Source organism: Carlito syrichta, unplaced genomic scaffold (genome assembly GCF_000164805.1).
Source record: "Carlito syrichta isolate Samal-C Ts95f unplaced genomic scaffold, Tarsius_syrichta-2.0.1 Scaffold315561, whole genome shotgun sequence".
Classification (NCBI taxonomy): Eukaryota; Metazoa; Chordata; class Mammalia; order Primates; family Tarsiidae; genus Carlito; species Carlito syrichta.
Window position 1 is genome coordinate 90,114 of NW_007259657.1, and position 20,140 is coordinate 110,253.

Sequence of the window (20,140 nt, forward strand, 5' to 3'; positions counted from 1 at the left end):
TGGTCTTGAATTCCTGGGCTCAAGGGATCCTCCCACCTCAACTGGGATCACAGGTGTGTACTACCATGTCCAGCCTTGTCTTTTCATCATCATCTTCTTTTTAACAAATAGGCAAAATATTTGGTTTTTTTTTTCCTTTTAACCTTCTTAACATTGTCTTTCAAATATTTATTTTAATAATAAAAAAATGAATGCTGTCCAAGCTTGTCTGCCAAAGTGTAGGCACTATACTGGTGTTGCATAAGTAACTCAACAGGGCTATTTCCAATCTGCTCTAAGTAGCCATCAACTTCTCTGCCTCTTGATGTAGTTAATGTGTGATGGGCCTTTAACCAATTGTTGTTGGCGTCTAGGTCAAAGTCCCCTCTGCAACCTTGTCGACACTGAACTCCCTTTGGAGATGTTTTCTTCACAGTGGTACAAAGGTGAGTTTCAGTCGTGTCTGATTTTAGTCACTTAAGAATCCCAGTGACAGAGGCTGTGGCCTCAGCGCATGAACAGGTATCCTCGGCCATACCCGTCGCCCCCCCAACCCAAGCAGGGATGCCTGTTGGCATGTGCCTTCACTAGAGTCTGAGTTATCTTTGCTGACAAGTAAAGGATGACCATTTTCTTCCTGAGCTCGACCCAGTGCTCTGGTGAGGATCAGATTATGACGACAAGACATTGGCTGGGTACGCACCGCCAAGGATTGTTATTTGTGAAGCCTGCACTTACTCAGGAGACACAAGTCGGGTCTTCTGTAGTAGAGACAGGTTTGGTAACTCCAGAGATTTCAGTTCTAACACCTTTCCATCAGAACAGGAGTCCTGACCCTGAGTCACTCCTTGGCTAGAACATTCTCATTACGCATTCGTTCACTGACAAGTATTTATTGTGCTTACAGTTTGCAGAAATAATAAAAGGTGAAAGGACAAGGATGCTAAGAGGAAGCCTCACTACCTGGCAGCTCACAGGGAGTTGTCAATGGTGTGGGTCAGGCCTACCTGGAGTTCTTCCTGTGGGCGGGCAATGGAGATGCAAAACCACAGCTCATTCCCACCTAGTAACTGCAAATTCGGCTGAGTGAGGTAGGAGATGTTAGTTGACTTTATCTAAGAGAAAACTCTGCAGTAGCAAAGCCTCAAGATGCGCATTTATGGACTGAGCACTAGATGGGCTAGAGCTGTGGGTGGGGGGGGATTGTCACCAGAGGACTCCAGAGGACTGATGGGTTACAGCTGCCTAGGGGAAACTGTCACCAGCAAGCTGATAGGTTAGACTTGCTGGGGGAAATTGTCACTGAGGGCCACAAGGAAGGGGTGGACACCACTTCTGCGGGAAGATCCAAGCTTGAGGAAAGATGCCCTCCCTGCCCCCATGTGACAACACAGAGCCAACCTTCTCTGAACCCTTCTCTTACCCAGGACGAGCTGAAGGTCCAATCCTAACAGGGCACTGGGTCCCTGACCAGAAAGGCTGAGAGTACAGACCCTGAGCCCAAAGTCCAAGTGACAGGGCTAGTGAGTGACTCACAGCTGGGAGCAGGAGGAAGAGGCATGGTGGGGGAGAGAAGCACCTGGGGGGGGGCATGCTGTCTCTTTTTCACATCTCCCCCATCCTGCAGGCCACTGCTTAAAGGACACGGCTGCCTTTCGGCCGGCATCTGTGGCTGCTCAGCAGCCCTGCAGTTGCCACAGGAAGCTCCACATGGCCAGACCATGGCTGAGGCAGAGAAAGAACTGTCTGCTGCTGTCACCAGGCCTGCCATCCAAGGTCCAACTTATAGAATCTGGGTTGAGGGTGGAAGGGCAGCAGTTTCTCTGGAGGTCCAGGGACACCATGGCTCCAGGCCCAGCCCTGCAGTGTGGCCACCTTGCTGTGACCCAGAGACAAGCCCCCTCCTACCTGGGGATGGCACGCCCAGCCCAGAGTCCCAGAACCCCCAGTGCCAGCTGATGGCAGAGCTGCCAAATGAGGAGTCCCTGCAAGTCACGGCTGCTCCTGGGCAGATCTGCTGCCTTGTAAGGACTGGGCTATGGTGGGGGCAGAGCCCAGGGCCCAACGGTCCTGACCAGCTCCATGTGGAATCCATCCACTCCCGCCATGGGGCCTGGGACCTGTTTTCTCCCCCTGTGCCTGTCCCTGAGGATCGGGCAGGCACCTTGGCCTCTGAAGCAAGGCCAGCACTGGAGCCCATGTTTCTCTTCCCGCCTGGGCCTCCATCTATAGGGGGTTGGTCACCCTCCCAGACACCCATCTCCTCCTCCATTCAGGGCCTGGGCAGGTGCACTGCAGGGCCTGTGGGAGGGTGGGTGGTGGATCTGTCCAGTGCACCTTTGGCTGGGGGCCAAGGGAAAGGGACTAGAAGACCTGGCCGCTATGGTCAGGGGTCCAAGCAAGTTCACTTCCAAGTGCCCTAAGTCACTGCCACAGAGAGGGCACCACCAAAGCCAGACGGAAGGTCACCACCAAAGCCAGACGGAAGGGCCCCTGGAGATGGCTCTGCAACCCCCCCTTTGCATAGATGGGCAAACTGAGGTTTAGAGAGGGCACATCCTCATCCTTGGAGAGGTCGTTGACCTGGGTCTTTCCAGACTGGCTCCAGAGTACTCTAGAATGTGGACTCTGCCATGGTGTGTCCTTCTCCACCCAGCCCCACAGGTTCCTGATGAGTGCGGGTGTGGGGTGGGGTAGGAGGAGCACCTTTCAAGGTGTGATGACAACCATGTCGCCTGCCATTGTGGGTACTCACCATTGTTGTTCACCCTCGCTGGTGGAGAAACTGAGGCTGGAGATCTGAGGCAATGGCCAAGGGTATGGCCAAGTCGCCACCAGTGAATTAGGTACCTTTTGTTCAGCAAGACAGTTCTGGGTGGAGGGTGGGTGTTCAAGTACAGTCAACCGGTCCCTGCCTTGGGACACACTACCGGAGGCCATAATGCCTCCTTTACTCTGGCAGGCCCGTTCCCTCCCCTGGCCCTTCCACGCCTGGCCCCAGGCATGGACCCTGCTTCAGGGCCAATCATATCCCTTCATGACTTGTCTGTGGGCTGCACACAGCTCAGAGGAAGCTTCCAGAGAGCAGGGCTAGACATCACTTTCTCCCAGCACTTCACCCAGACCACACCACTTGCTTCACAGCTCAGAGGCTGGCAATGTCATCTGTGTAAAGGGACACAGCACCACGTACAAAACGTCTCAATGCAGTTCGGACTTCAACTCAGTTATTTACAGGCCCAGATGCCAAAAACAGGAGAGATGCTGGACAGAGCTCCGAACTGCCAAGAGTCAGGAAAGATGAAATGGAGAGAGCAAGAAGGGAGGATTTTTGGGAGGAGGCAGAAGGGAGACAAGGAGGACTTCTGGGAAGAAGTAGAGGGAGATAGAAAGGATTTCTGGGAGGAGGCAGGGGGAGACAGAGAGGACTTCTAGGAGGAGGCGGGGGGGAGACAGGGAGGACTTCTGGGAGGAGGCAGGGGGTGGGGGGCTAGGCAAAGGCACCCTCCGTCCAGGGTGAGTACAGGTGTGGAAAAGCCATCCTGTGTGCCTCTGCTCCTACCAGGGATAAGGTGATATTTCTGGCCGACTGTCATGAAAGCCTCACTGCTCTCTATGGGACCAGAGGGGAAGGATTGGAAGGGGTGTTGGAGGAGGGGCCCCAAGGGGCTGCCCTAATGGCGAGAACAGAACGAGTGCTGCAGGAGGACCCACCATGAACATATGGAAGCACCAGCTGCAATGTCAGGCCCTCACTGGGTTCGTCCCTCCCTCCCTGCCTCCCCACCCCCACCAGTGTTTGGGAACTCTGATCTGGGAGCAGAAGCAAGTAGCCACGCCATGGGGCGCCAAGAGGCTAAACACACATCAGGGGTCATGGAGCAGGAAGTGACAAGGCAGGACACAACTTTTAGTGGGTCTGACTCTGCCGTCCGCCTTCACCTACATGTGGGCCGGCGCTCCAGACCCCCCCGGCCAAGAGCCACATGAGCAGGTTCAAACTCCCCCATGGCCATGTTAGACCCAGCAAACAGGCAAAACAATTAGTGTTTTATTTAAGCCAGTGTAGGCGAGTTGTGGTCACTGCCTGTGCCACAGACACACGAAAATCACTAATGAGACATCGCAATTCTCTTTTCATACCACATGTCCAAAATCCCCGGTGTGCAGACACTCACGGCCTTGGCTCAAGGGCTCACTAGCCACATGTGTGGCCCTGGCAGCATATGGGTGGCACAGCCTAAAGCCGTGGTTCTCACCAGGAGCAAACTGACCCTGGAGCATGTGGCAACATGCAGAGATATTCTAGGCATCACTACTGGCGTCCAGTGGGCAGAGGCCAGGAAGGCCAACATTCTGCCACACCCAGGGCAGTCCCCAATGTAAAGGGTGACCAGGCTCTGATGTCAGGGGGCACGTTCTGGGTGCCTGCTCTGGAGGCAGAGCCAGGCTGCGCTTTTGGGAGCCCAGGCGAGCAGGGGGCAAAAGCCCCAGCGGGTGAGAATTCAGGGGACAGGTGCCAAGCCATGGTCTCACCTCTCCCTGTATGGCAGGGCTTGGTCCTCAGGACCTTGAAGCAGGAAGGAGAAGCCCCAAGCTTCCACAGGGACGTTCCTCATGACTAGATACTATCCCACATGAGCTCAGCCTCACATCACCTGTCCGACTCCCCTGGAATTCAGGCTCCCCAGGTTCACCATGCCCTCACTCCAGCTCATTTCTTGCCTCAGCAAAGATCCAGTTTTTCACGTAAGAACGGCAAATAATTAACATGTAAGGTCACATATCACAGCTACATGCACACGTGTCATGCATTAGTCGACAAGACGCTCACACACACTTCACCTCTCAGTGGTTCCGAGGGGTGTCGCCACCCCATTTTACGATGGGGCGACTGAGCAGCAGGGTGCTATCAAGTGCTTGATGACCGGCCCTCTGGGGAAACCCTGGTTCACAATGTTTACTGATCTCCGTGAAGTCCTCACCCCCAAGTGGGGGAGACGCACACAGCGGCCCTTACTGCAAGGTCACAGCTCAAGGAAAGCACTGCGCTCAGTCTGCGAGAGGCAGAGCAGGCATGGAACTTGCGCCCCTCGCCATGAGGGCCTCACTGAAGCCCCATGTCCTGGCCTCTGTTTCCCTGCCCAGTCCAGGTCCTTGGCAATAGACATGAAGCTCCTTCACATGTACTTGGCTTGGGCTCCAGAGCTGGGGGTGGCCTGGTGTCCTCCAAGTAAATCCGCTGCTAGGAGGCAAGGACAAAACCCAGCCGCACGGCAAGGATGAATGCTTTATCATGGCCCATCCTGCGTCCTCTCTGGAGTCCTGCCCTGCCCCGGGCTTGGGAGACAAGCCAGGCTGACTTGATTTCAGTGATGGGGTCTGCACATGGCATCTACACACCTGGGCTAATCCCAAGCACAATTCCTCAGCTGCACCCGCTTCATGGGCTGTGAAGACAGAAGGGCCAGCATCCACGAACACTCCCTGGTACTCAGTACAGCCAGTCCCAGCATCTGGGGCCGAGGAAAAGCACAGTTTCCTGGCCAAGTTACTGGGGAGCTGGGCCTCACTGGGATACCTACTTCTTTAGGAGCCAAGGACTGCCTGAACTGGGCGCTTTAATAAAGGAACACTCCAGCAGGGGAATTCCTCTGGGCCAAGTTCCCTAAGTTTACAGAGTGGAAGCAAGACAGAGACAGCAATGAGCACAGTAAGATAACTATAATAGGATCAGGTCCACTGACAGAAGTTGTGCAAACCAGTCAATGACCCTTGACAGAAAGTTGGGAGGGGTTACCACACCAGTTCATGTCTGGAACTTTCCAGAAGGCCTCACCTTTGACTGCTTCCATAAGTAGCATGGGCAGAAAGGAGAAGTTGGTGAGACAGGCATAATGACATGGCCTCCTGAGACGCCAGCAGGGCTGCCTGGACCCTGAGGGTCATGCATTCCCAGGCTGTGGTGAGGCTGGACAGTCAGTGCCTAGGACACCGGGGGTCGGGCAACAGAAGCCCAGTGCCCTCTCTCCATGCAGGGCTGCATCTTCTAAGGCATCTATACCCACCTCTTGCCACATGAGGTCAGGGTCCCTTCTTCCAGGAGGCTCAGAGAAGGAGGGTGCAAGTTGCTGGGGGAGACCGATCAGAACCCAGCTCCTCAATGCCTGCTATGGCTTTGCACATGCTCACCCTGGCTCTGATGCTGCTCACACATCTGGGGTGAGGTCGTGGGAGCTCCCAGAGCAAGGCAAGTCTGAGATGGGGTCCAGAGGTCATCAGAGGTGGTTCCCAACTTTCCCTTTTGGGAAAAAGCCCCAAAGTGAGTCCCCTGAAGACACTGCCTAGGAGTCCTCTCCATGGGGTGACCTGCCTGGTGCCAGCGGAGCCTCCTAGGACACCAGGACACCATTCACAAGGGTGCCTCCCCATCTCTTCCCCTCCTGCCCCAACCTGTTCAGTCACCTAAGGGGATCTCTGACGAGCAGAGGCTGGCTCACCTCCGGCCTGTGCTCGTGCAGGGCCCTGCCTGTGATGCCACCTCACACCTCTCTTGTTACCTCTCAGTTGGCTTTCTTTGATCACTGGAGTCCTGACATACCTGCAATTGATGACTGTGCCTCCCTGGCCAGACCTGAGCTCCTCAAGGACAGGAACCCTGTCTTACCACAATCCAGGGCATCACAGACACTAGTTACATATACTCTGAATAAATGAGTGAATGAATGAATGAATGAACACAGCAGTATTCGACTCACCCTTTCATTTCTACCAGGTTTTAGACATGTTCATCTGTGTTTACTTTCTTGTTTCCTAGGTGGTATCATTAACTGCACTGTGTGGTTGATGATAATGATAATCAAAAGTCAAATAATTTGCTTTAGTTCACAGAGTTAGTTAAATGGGAGAACAGACTGTGAAAGCAGGTTTTCTTCTTTTGTAATAGATGCACTCAATGCTATGAATTTCCCTCTAGACACTGCTTTAGCTGCATCCAACAAACTTTGATAAGCTGTGTTTTCATTTTCATTCACTTCAAAGTATTTTAAAATTTATTTTGAGGTTTCTTTGACTCACATGTTATTTGGAAGTGTGTTGTTTAATCTCTAAGAATTTTGGGACTTCATTAAATTCCACTGTGGTCAGAGAGCAGATGCTGTATGATTGCAGTTCTTTTACACATGTCAAGATGTGTCTTATGGCCCAGAATGTGGTCTGTCTTGGAGAATGCCTCTCATGAGCTTGGGAAGAATGTGCCTTCTGCTGCTGTTAGGTAAAGCAATCTCAGATGCCCAGGTGACTGATGTGCTTCTGACTTCAGCTACATGCTTAGTGATCTGCCTGCTGGATCTATCCATGGATGATAATGGGGTGTGAAGTGTCCAACTGTGATCTAGACTCATCTATCTGTGGTGTTCTATCAGCTTTGGCCTTAAGTATTTGATGCTCTGTTGTTAGGCACACACATAAAGAACTATTATATCTTCTTGGAGTATTGTCCCCACTGTCATAGAATGCCCCTCTTTATTGTTGTTGTTGCTGCTGCTACTATTTTTTTGAGTTAAGTCTTACTCTGTTGCCCAGGCTGGAGTATAGTCATGTGATCATGGCTCCTTTCACCTTCAGACTCCTGGACACAAGCAATCCTTCCTCTTTGGCCTGCTGAGTAGCTGGGACTACAGGTGCATGCCACCAAGCCTGAGTAATTTTTTAATTTTTTTTTAGAGATGAGGTCTCACTATGTTGCCCAGGTTGGTCTTGAACTCGGCTCAAACAGTCCTCCCACCTTGGCCTCCCAAAGTGCTGGGATTACAGGTGTGAGCCACCAAGCCTGGACTCTTTATCTTTAATAATTCTCCTTGGTCTAAAGTTCACCTTGTCTGAAATCAATATAGTGATTCCAGCTTTTTTTGTTAGTGTTGGCATAGTATAACTTCCTTCTGCCATTTACTATTAAGCCACGTGTCTTTATATTTAAAGTGGGTTTCTTGTAGGATCACATAGTTGGGTCTTAAGTCAGAGTCTCACTCTGTTGCCCAGGCTGGAGTGTAGTGGCACAATCATGGCTACCACAGTCTCGACCTCCTGGGCTGAGGCAATCTTTCCACCTCAGCCTCCCAGGTAGCTGGGACTATAGGCATCTGCCACCATGTCCAGTTAATTTTTTGGTTTTCTGTAGAGACGAGTTCTCACTATGTTGTCCAGGCTGGTCTCAAACTCCTGGACTCAAGTGATTCTCCTGCCTCAGCCCCCACTCTGACAACTCTGTCTTCTAATTAGTGCATTTAGGCCACTGGTATTCAAGGTGATTATTGAGATAATGGCATTGACGTCTGCTATACCTGTCATTCTTCTCTATCTGCTACTCTGTTCTTTGATTCTATGTTTATATTCCACTCTTTTCCTGGCTTTTGTTGTTTTAAGTGAGCATTTTATATGATTCTGTTTTCTTTCCCTTATTAGTCAATGACATTTCTTGCTAAACTTTTTTTTAGTGGTTGTCCTAGAGTTTGCAATATACATTTACAGTTAGTTCAAGTCCACTTTCAAATAACACGGCACCATTCCACATATTGTGTGAGCACACCTGGCCCTCTGTGCCTGTGAGTTCCATATTCCTGTGTTCAACCAACCAGGATCAAAGTATTTAGGAAAAAAAATGCAAAAGTTCAACAATAAAAAGATGCAAAATTTAAAAAGCAATAAGTATAATGATTGTTTGCATAGTATTCACGTTACATTAGGTATCACAAGTAATCTAGAGATGATTTAAGTTACTTAGGAGGGTGTGCATAGGTTATATGCAGATACTATACCATTTTATATCAGGGATGCAAGCACCTGCTGATTTTGGTATCCAAGGGTGAATCCCAGAACCAACCCCCACAAATACCATGACAAGACTTTATCTTCTAAAAACAAAATAGGAAAAATTTCTCATCTCTTTCCTTGAATTGTTATTCATTTTTCTTATACATAAGCATATGTATATATACATAGAAACATAAGTAATAGAATACATTGCTGCTTTTATTATTTTTAATAAGCCCTTGTCTGTTAAGTCAATTAAGAATAGGAAAAAAATTTTTATTTGACCTTCACATATTCCAATGCTCGTAGACTTGAGTTTCTGACTCTAACATTTTATTTCTCTCTAAAGAAATTTTAACCTCCGTGAGGTAATCCCATTGGCAAGAAATTCCCTCACTTTTTGTTTGAGGAAGCATTTTTCCATCAGTTTTGAAGGACAATTTCACAGGACACAGAATGTTTGGTTGATGGTTTTTCCTCTCAACACTCTTAATTATTTCACTCCATGCTCTTGCTTACTTGGTGCCTGAGAAGTCAGATGTAATTCTTATCTTAGTTCTATATAGGTTAGGTGTTTTTTCCACCTCCAGCTTCTTTCAAGATTCCTTCTTTGTCTTTGATTTTCTGTAGTTTGAAAATGGCATGCCAAGGTTAGCCATTTGTCCTTTATTCTGTTCAGTGTTTTCTGAGCTTCCTGGGTCTGAGGTTTGGCATCCAATGTTAATTTGAGGAAGGTCTCCATCACTATCACTTCTCCAGTGCCTCCTCTCACTGTTGTCCTTCTGGGACTCCTGCTGTGCATGTGATGCCGCCTGTAGCTGCCCTGTGGTTCTCAAGTGCCCTGTCCTGCATCTTCAGTCTTTCTTCTCTCTGCTGTTTTCAGTTCTGCAGTCTCCATCGAGATTCTCGCCTCAGCCACATGCTGACCTGCCCACCCTGGGTGTCTGCACTTCTGCAGATGCCTCTGTCCTCTGGCATTAGCTTCTGGTTCTCTTAGTCCTCTCTGCTCACAAGGCCCACCTGTTCGGGTGCTTTGCCTGAATCCTGCAGGTTGCCTCTAGATACGTGTAGATGTATGCAAGCAGCTGTGATGCTGTGCTTTTATTTGCATTCTTTTTGCTTTTGTATTGTTATTTTTTCTTCCTTTTAAGTCATGTGTGTGATCCCAGATGGCTGGCTCGTGAACAAGGAGACTGCGGGTGCAGAGGTCTGGCAGCCCACTCATGTGCTCAGTGCATGCCCCACATGTCGATCACTGGATGCTAGAGGTGTTGTGACCATAGCAAGACCAGAGCAGGCTGACAGCCTTGGGGCTTCTCAAAGAAACTCTTGACCAGAAACAAGGTCAGAAACGCAGAAGTGGTCACAGTGGGTGTTTCCCAAGCAAGGCAAATTGCCTGGGCGGCTGGCCACCCCTGTCGGGACAGCCCCTTACCTCAGTCCTGCACAGGGAATCCCAGCAGGCCCCAGTTCCAGCTGGGCCTCCTCTGGCCTACTTCCTCCCACCCCCATGTGAGCCACACCCATGTGAGTCGCACTGACACAGTATCCAAGATCCTAAGCAGTATAGACATACCAGCTGCTCTGGGGCTCCATGAAGGGCGTTGTCACAATACCCAATTACAGGAAAGAAACCAAGGCCTGGAGGGGTCAAATCAACTGTGGGACACTGGAGACCACATGCTGAGAGTGGCCCAGTCTCTGTCTGCTGGGGTCCGTCAGTGTCCCTTTCCCACTGGCTGGGATCTCACATGTGAGCAGGAACCCAGTTTCCACATGGAAGGTATGACACTGGGTGGGGCAGCAGCTGGCTGGTTGTCCACATCCACGCTACCTGTCTCCAGCATGACTCTTCCTCTGACGGCAACCCTGTACTGTCACCTGCTTATCGTGCCCACCTGAAGTGAGCTTTGAGAGGCAGGGACTGTGTTCTGCCCCTGCCTGGCCCTAGCAGTGAGAAGTGCCTGGCACATCACACTTGTTGAACACATGAAGGCATGTGTTAAGTCCACCCATGGAGCAAGAATGTGGGTGTGGAGGGACCCTCTACAGTGGGAAGAGGAGCTGCTTCTGCTTCCACTTTCTAGTTCACTTCTGGGACTAGAAATGAACTTTCAGCTGAGCTGCCCACTCCCCTCAGGACCAACCTGGATGCCCTCCCCTTGACGCCCTCCTGTCACTCACAGAGAACTGCATCCTCAGTGTCCCCCCCAGACAAACTCCCCTTATAACCAGCCTGGACACCCCCCCAGACACCCTCCTGTCACCCACAGGGACTTGCATCCTCAGTGTCCCCACTGACCACTCCCTTGGGGCCAACCTGAACACCCTCCCCTTGGTCACTCTCCCGAATTGTACACAGGGATCCTTGGCAGTAACATTTGTCAAGGGCACAGGGACATCTGTCCCTCTCGCCAGCCAGGGCTGCCTCAAGCCCAGAATTCTGCCCTCTTGGTCTTTACCCCTTTCCATGTCAGCACATGTGTCTTGAGGAATAGCTCCTCGCAGGGACTGAAGGAGTCCTCTTCATAGCAGCGGTCGACTCTGCTACCCAGGATAAAGAGCTTCCTGGACACCTGGACCCACTTACGAGAGGATGCGAGGGAGCATCTGGGACGGTCCACGATTCTTTTAACAGTTTTCTAGGTCTGAACTACTGGCACAGACTCACATGGCCCACGTGGCAATGTCGCTCGTATAGTCGGCTAAGCCCCACAGTTTACAGAGCCAACCTCAGACACTGCCCATCAGCGCAAAGCATGACAGGGCCCAAAATGTCTTTCCACAAGGCCCATGCCTGCCCCTGCATCACTGCGTACACATGGGTCTCCCTCCACGGACCTCACAAAAGCCCTGTGTCTGCGAGGCCCATCTGACAGACAAGCAGCTGAGGTTCAGATACGTCGAGTGACTCGTCCTCGATCACAGCTGGAGTGTGTGCTGGGCCGTATGAGTACCTGGGGCCCACTGAGGCTCAGACACATGGAGTGACTTGTCCCCGATCATGGCTTCAGTGTGCTGGGCTGGCTCCAGAACCTGGGCCCACCTTCCCTCTCTTTCTTCCCTTTCTCCAGCATCCTTGCTCCCTAATAAGAGGACACGTCACTGTGGCTGCAAGAAAGCAGAGCTTGTGGCCATGGTGACAGTGAGCAGAAACTCATGGGGACTTCCAAGGGACAAGACGAGCCTCGCCAAGTGCCAGCAGGCTGAGAGTTTCCCCTCCTAGGCTTGGCGCAGACAGGAGTGCCGCGGTGGGCAGGTGGGGCCCACGGGTACTCACTGGTCTTCTCCTCCTTGATGGGGTACTCCAGCACATCAGGTGCACTCTCGCTCAGGGAAGGCAGGTGAACACACAGCACCAGGCACTCCAGGTTGCTGTCCCGGCGGACCAGAAACATCTGAAAAGGAGCAATGGAGGGTCATGAGTCAAGGACTCAGGTCGTGGTGCGGACACGGTGGGACAGAAGCAACCGAAAGGCTGTGATTTGAGGAGGCAAGTAGGGAGCCACCCTCAGGAGCGCGGGGTCTGTCTGAGCCACATAGCACCTGGCTATGGCCAGCAGGGCCACTGGGAGTCGCCACCTCTCACTTGCCCCTTTGTGTGCTGTAGACATGAGTTCTGGTCGGTAAAGCCCTGCCTCCTGCTCTGAGTGCTGAGCCTATGGGGCCTGGAAGCAGGAGGCACTGCTGTGGGCAGTATAGTGTCCTCGCTCTGGAAGCTTGAGTGATGGAGCCAGGCTGAGCCTCAGCTCTCCCTGGCACCCACTCTGGGGGCGGCTGTTGGAAACAATCACAGACATTAGTCCATTTTCATTCTTTTCTTGCAAAAAATAAAAAAATAAAAACAGCTGTACTTAACACAGAGCTCTCTCTGGGAGCAGAACTGCATGACACTCCCCAGAGAACAGTGTGCTCCATCCTCTCCATCACCCCATGGTGTCAGCTTTCTTATTAGCCCCACTCTACAGAGAGAGAAACAGCCATCCCAGGATGCCCCTCCTGGAGCTGCTGTGATGATGAACTGAGTTGACACCTGTAAGTTGACCCCATCCACTGACACACTCTGGAGGGCCACTGTTGAGGGGCAGGGGAATTGGTCCGGATGCTCAAGACCCCGTGACACATGGCCACTCCATGCAGCCCCCAAGTCCCACCAGCCAGGCCCACTCCTCCTGTGGATTCACTCTGTGTGACGAAGCTACCCTGAGCCCCAACATGCACCTGCACTCTAGTAACCCAACATGGCGAGGCCCCACCTGTGCCACGTGTTTACAGACACGCCTCCTGCCCCTGCTTCCAAGGATCCCCACAGCAGCCCTTCCCATGGCAGTCACGCTGTGGACTCTCACTTCTCTTCACAAATGCTGGTGCTTTGAAAGCTCCCTCCTGGGGTAACCCCCTCAGGTCCCCTCCCACTCTGGGAGCTTTTCTGTCTTCTCAATAAATCCTGCTTGTAAAAAAAAAAAAGAAATGTCCCTTCTGGTCTTGGCTGGTCCTGGCAGCTCCTCCCTCCTTCCCAGGCAACCCCCTCTGGAGTCTCTCCATCCTCCAGGGGTGAGGCCTTCTCAGGAATGGGGAGGGCCTGGCCCCAGTGTCTCTCCCCACTCCCCCATCCCCATCCCTGAGTTCAGGCCTTTCAGACTCCAGCCTTGGGCTGCAGGTTGGGAGATAGGGTGTGTGGCCCCAGCATGGGAGGCTCTGAGGGAGTACCTGTTCTACCTCCCCTCTGGTGGTGCTCTAAGCTCTGTCGCCATGTTCTGGATGACTAGTGTTGTTATCCTGCATGTCCTCACAGTCGTTAACGCAATGTTGGTATTACAGAAATGCTACATATACAACAGCTAATAAACACTGTAATTATAATACTATATTATTGATTAACAGCAGATAGCACACACTGCAGGTGCTCGCCCACTCTAAGGGTCTGATTCTCTCTGAAGGGCTCGGATCCCCCCATTCCCCCAATAGCAGTGGGTAGGGTGAGAACACTGGGCTGTGAGCAGGGATGCTGGTGTCCTTCCTGACTCTGTGCCCTTGACCAATTGCCTCCCCTCTGAGCTGGCGGTTCCCGTCTGTCGTGAGGGACTCGGCAGATGGATCCTGGGACATCTTCCTTCAAGAAGACGCCCCATAGCGTCAGTGCCCTGGAGTCAGTCCAGCCCCCATGAGGCTTGCAAGAGGCCACAGTTCACAGTGAGCTGCTGTTGCCCAGGGGATTGGCGTGCCAGCCCTGGGTTCCCTCCCCATCTGCCTTCAGGGCTGCCTTCACTAGCAGCTGGGCAGAGAGTGCTGGGCATCACTCAGCCACCACTCCACATAAATACAGAAAGAGCCCGAGCTAAATGCGCCATGCATGGTTTTGCTTTTACTACTTGTCTTTGGCCTGGACAGCCAGAGCTGTCTGCTTTTCCACTTCTGTTATTTTAGGGCCATGTTCCAGTTGCTGGGGAAACGTCTGCTCATGCCCACGGGGATGGGAGTAGAAGCGGCCAGTTTTTCCGAGTTGCTACCGCATGGCTATGCCTGCAGAGGTTGGCAGTCCCAGGAGAGGCCACCATAGACTCAAGGTGGGTGGGGGCAAGATGCAGCATGTGTCCTCCATCCCTGGTCCTGACTCCAACAGAGTGTGGGAGTTAGTGTGTGGGTGTGAGTGTGTGCATGTATGAATGTGTGTGAGTGTATATGTGTGTGCATACATTTGTGTAAGTGTGTGTGAGTGCATGTATGTGCGCATGCGTGTGTTCACGAGTATATGCACATGCACATGTGTGTATGTGAGTGTGCACATGCATGTGCATGGGTGAGTGTGTGAAAAGCTGCACAAACATCAAGTCACAAATCCTCAGAACCACTGAGAACTATAAGTGAGGGAAAGGTATGCGCTGCCCAGTACCTTTATCGACATGTGGGGAAACTGAGGCCTATCTTTCCTGCTACTTTTAACACAGCTGTAGCATGGCCCAGGCAGCATTTCTCAACCCTGGCTGCACATCAGAACTACCCAGGGAGCTTGCAGCAAATTGGATGGAATTAGAGACTATCATACTTACTGATCTATCGCAGAAACAAAGAAGTGAATACCTCATATTCTCACTCTTAAGTGGGCCCTGAACACTAGTCACATTAGCACAAGGGTAGAATTGGCAGTCACTGGGGCACTGACAAGTGGGGGGGGCACATAACAACACTGGTCCCAAACCAGGGGAAGTGAGGGCCAGTTGGAGGTCCAAACTTCATCTGAATGCAGCCTACTTGTATAGTTAATACTCACTAATACCCCACTTCTCAATAATAAAAACATGCCGATAGCCAAGGCCACTCCAAACCAAAGAAAGACGCATCTCTGGGGCATGGCCAAGACGCCCGTGGAGCCGGTCAGCTGCGGGTTCATATCACACTCTGCCGTGCCTCACCAGCTGTCTCACTCATAGGACAGATCTCACACCATCCACAGGGCTGCAGGGATGAGAGATGGTGCCTGAACACAGCAGAGCCTACCTGACTGAGAATGGAGCCTGCCCCCGTCTCACAAAAGGGACTTCCCTGACTATCTTTATCAAACTCACATGTAGCAGAGTTGGTACTCCCAGGGCTCATGCTAAGTCCCCACCTACAAGGGAATTCTCTCAGTAGGAACTCCTTGCCCCCAAAGCAATGATACTCTGGGAGCTGTGAACACCCACAGTGCCCGGGTCTTGGTGTTCACAGCTCCCAGAGTATCATTGGAACCAGGACTCCTGGGAGAAAGGATTCTAGGATGGGGGCAGAATAATACAAGGTGGGGCAGGAGCACCTCAGATCAGGGAAAAGCAGGGATGTCCCCAGCAAGACACACACACACACACACACACACAACACACAGTGAGGTGGCATCAAAGGGACACAGGAGCCACAGTCGGGACAATTTGAGCAATAATTGTCAAAGTAGTATTGGATTATAATCCACGACTCCATGTGTAAGTAAATCCATGGCTCCATGTAAGGAAATGACTGGATAAGTGAATAGATGGTGAGGAAGAGTCATGTCCCCAAGCAGAATTCCAAATAACTCATTAGGTACATAGGGAGGCACGGTGCCTCTATCCCCCACAGGCTGGGCTGCACATGATAACTTCCTTCCAGAAAGTAAGCACAGAAGAGAAAGAGTCATCTTATGGTGGAGAAACCTACGAACACCGCTTGACAGGTAAGCGAGGTCAAATCACCAGTGGGAGCCACATTGATAGCATGTGTCTGATAAGATGTGACAAGAGCAGCACTTGGCCTCTTTGGTCTCCTCCCAAAACCCACACCTTGGTCTAACCATTGGATATATCTCAGTCAAGGGACAGTCTACAAGGCACATGACCAGTGCTCCCTGGAACTGCCAAGGTCATCAGAGACAAAGAGACAAGAGGAGTCTGCAGACACCACCACTGAATGCCACGTGGTCTCCCAGTTGGGAGCCCAGAACAGGAATGGGTGAAAGCCAAGGAAATCTGAACAAAGCACGGCTTCAGCGATGACCAATGTATCCAATCGGTCCTCACTGGGACAGACGTGGGAGCCCTGGGTAAGGAGTGTGTGGGAATGCACCGTGCTATCTTGGCAATGCTCTGCACCTTGAAGACTCTTCTGAATAAAACATCCTGCAAGCTAGATGAGTGCAGAATAAATAAATGTGGCTTTTGATTACCTTGCTCCTGGATCACATAAACCAAACTGGGCCAGCATGTTCCCTACACTTTATCAGAGAAGCAGGCTGCAGGGCGGGAGGGGCTCACAGGGAGAGGGGTGGGATGTGGTCAAGGTCATATAGACATTTGGGAGGAAGGAGAGGGATTCCCAGCCTCCTGAGCACAGGCCCCAGGTATGATGGCATCTTGCCTCTCACGGTACTAGGAGGGGTCGACCCAGGGCATCTCTGGAGACCCTTGGGACTCGCACAGCCTGGGGGCCAGTCACTAAGAATGACTATGTCCCTGTACAATGATAGTCCCTTGGGTGTGCTACTGGGTAGTAGAGGGCTTGCCAGCATCCCAGGGATCCCACCACTGACCCTGTTCCAGTAGCTGTGTGACCCCAGGCAAGCGAGATGTCTACACTGTGCCTTCCCAGACTTGGGGACATTGATCCCGCCTGATAGAAAGAAATTGTAGTGAGGGTCAAAGGTCAAGTATCTGGCAACTGAAGGCACAAGACTGCCTGGGGCCAAATTCCAGCTCTGCCATGCTCTGCATCCTGGAGGGCACCCAATTTCTTTGTTTTGCAGTTAGCTTATCTGTAGAATGGTCAGAGTAGCAAACCCACCTTACAGGGTGATTGTGAGAACAAATGGGTGGATTCGCAGAAGAACTTCCCAGAGCACCTGGACCACGGCAGGCACATAGTGAAGGCCTGCTGCTATGACGTGTGACTGCAGGAGAGGGAGTGGAGGACACAACATGTTGACAGTACTGCAAGTTCTATAGGTGGGTTGGTGGCTGCCCAGGGACCAGGAGGGGACTGGGGAATGAGACTTAATGGGTGTGAGCTTCATTTGAGGGGTGAACATGTCTTGGAACTATGCAACGCTGTGAACGTGCAGAACACCACTGAGCTGAACACTGTGAAATAGCTAACTTTATACAATGTCACTTCACCTCAAATAAAAACAAGACTTCTGGGCAGTGAGTTAGGTTAGAGCAGATGGAAGGACCTTTATGAGACATGTTACTCTGTACTTTATTCACTTTGTCCAGCTGGGTTTCATTAAGTAATGAACACAGGAGTGTATCACTTTTATGATTACACATATTAAGAGTTTTTTTTAAAGAAAGCAGCATATAAGAAAATGCATACAAGAGGTGACAGTAGTTTATGATGGGCTCTGACTCAGATGTCATCACCTATCATCTGTCTAGATCCATCCATCCATCTATCCATCATCCATCAACCCACCCATTCATCTCTCATTCATTCATCTATCATCCTTCCACCCACCCAGTCACCCATCCATCCACCTACCCACCCATCCAACCATCCATCTGTCCATCCATCCACCCACCCATCCATCATCTATCCATCTATCTACCCACCAACCCACCCATCCATCCGTCTATCCATTCACCCATCCATCCATTCATCTATTCATCGATCCATCATCCATCCATCATCTATCCATCCATCCACCCACCCACCCATCCACCCACTCGTCCATTCACCTATTAATCCACTCATCCACCCATCAATCCATCCATCATCTATCCATCCATCCACCCACCCATCCACCCACTCACCCACCCATCCATCCATCATCCATTCATCTATCATCCATCCACTCACCCACCCACTCACCCACCCATCCATCCATCATCCATCTACCCACCCATCCATCCATCTATCTATCCCTTTATCCATGATCCATCCACCCATGCATCCATCATCCATCCTTTGATCCATCATCCATACATCTACACACCCATCCATTCATCTATCCATCCACCCATTCATTCATTCATCTACCCATCCGTCTGTCATCTATCGATCCATCCATCATCCATCCACTTACCCACCCGCCCATCCATCCATATATGACCCATCCACGCACACACCTATCCATCTATTAATTCATTCATTCATCATCCATCATTTCATCCATTATCCATCCACCCACTCATTCATCCATCCACCCATCTATGCATCCTTTTATCCATCATCCATTCACCCATCCACCCACCCACTCACCCATCCTTCCACCCACCCATCCATCCATCCATCATCCATTCACCTTCCCATTCACCCACCTATCCATCATCCATCCTTTTATCCATCATCCATCCATCCACCCACCCATCCATCCACTCATTCACCCATCTATTCATTCCTTTATCCATCATCCAACCACCCATCCATCTACCCATCTATGCATCCTTTTATCCATCATTCATCCACCCATCTATCCATTCTTTATCCATTCATCTTTTATCTATCATCTATCCCCCCACCCATCCATCTATCAATCATCCATCCACCCATCCACTCATCCATCCATCTATCCATCCTTTTAACCATCATCCATCCACCCACACTCCTACCCATCCATCCACCCATCTATCCAACCTTTTATCCATCATCCATCCACACACCCTCCCACTCATCCATCCACCCATCTATTTATCCTTTTATCCATCATCCATCCACCCATCCATCTGTCTTCCCATGGAACAGGAAAGGTGTGGATGCCCCCATTCAAATGTGACAAGTGAGCCTTAGGAAATTTAAGCTGCTTGTCCAGCTCACAGGGTCTGACTCCAAAACATCCTGGCTCCATCAGGGGTGTAAAACCATTTTACCTTCTAACATGCTCTAGTACCCAGGCACCTGGCTGAGATTTCAGAGTCCAAGCAGACCAGCAAGGTACTCCTGCCCCTCTAGGCCCATGTACCCAGGGAACCCACGCCAGTCACCCACCTCTGGCATCCCCAAAGCAGAAACCAGGCCTCTACAGCCCCCACTTCCACTTTCTGGAAGATACTGGAGTAGAAAAGCTGGTGTCTTCCAGACACTCTCTGGGTGTAGCTGCTTCTAAGCAGGTGTGGGGTGTGCCAGAGTTCCTGCCACCGTGCCCACCACCCATGAGCCCTGACTCACCCCGGCTGCCTCACGGTGCAGGATCCTGGCCGCCTCTGACTGGCTCAAGTTCAGCTGCAGCCACACGGAGCAGGTCCTTATGAGCTTCTCCAGGAGGCTGATCCCATGGTGGGGATGGCAGTTCTTCAGGGCGGCTGGCAGACAAGGTCCTGCGCCCCCTTCCTCCTCCTCCTCTTCTTCCTCTCTGCCAACATCTGGAAGAAAACTGAGAAACCGAGGCGAGTGACCAGCCATCCCGCAGCAGCCTGGGCAAGCCATGACTTGCAGTATTCCACTGGGCTGATGAATTTCCTTTGCAGCCAGCAATCAGCAACCTGTGGTGGCTAAAAGAGGAGCAGACCACGCTCTCACCTCAGGGTGCTTACAGTAGGTGGGGAGATGTGCCCCGGACAACCAGCTACTGCACTAGGAGGGGATGCATCACGGGAGACTGTGGCCCAGAAGCAGCCCCTTCAGCCAGAGGGCTCAGTACCACTTGGGCAGAGGAGGACTTCAGAAGCTTTTGATGAAGAGTAACTCACAGTGAAATCCACACATCTTTAGTGTGCAACTAGTCAGTCTTTAAAATGTGTCTACAACCACATAACTACCACCTGATCAGACAGAGGCCTGTGCTGCCAGTGCCGTGGCCACCAGCCACGAGGGGTTCCTGAGCTCTTCAGTGGTGGGGGGGAGAGGGCTGTCCACATCGAGATGTGCTATAGGCATAAAATACACATATGACTTGGAAGATTTGGTG

At 51.4% G+C, this 20,140-nt stretch overlaps 1 protein-coding gene across 1 annotated transcript in view; it reads right to left on the reverse strand.

Annotated features, from left to right (window-relative positions):
* The window catches only part of RIN3 (Ras and Rab interactor 3), a 55,352-nt gene extending 35,717 nt beyond the window's left edge, over positions 1–19,635 (reverse strand). Inside the window, exons 1-2 of the mRNA XM_021706410.1 lie at positions 19,402–19,635; positions 12,071–12,188 (exon numbers count right to left, since the gene is read on the reverse strand). Coding sequence (XP_021562085.1) covers positions 12,071–12,188; positions 19,402–19,635 — 352 coding nt within the window. The remainder of the gene's footprint in view (positions 1–12,070; positions 12,189–19,401) is intronic.
* Between the last annotated feature and the right edge of the window lie 505 nt (positions 19,636–20,140).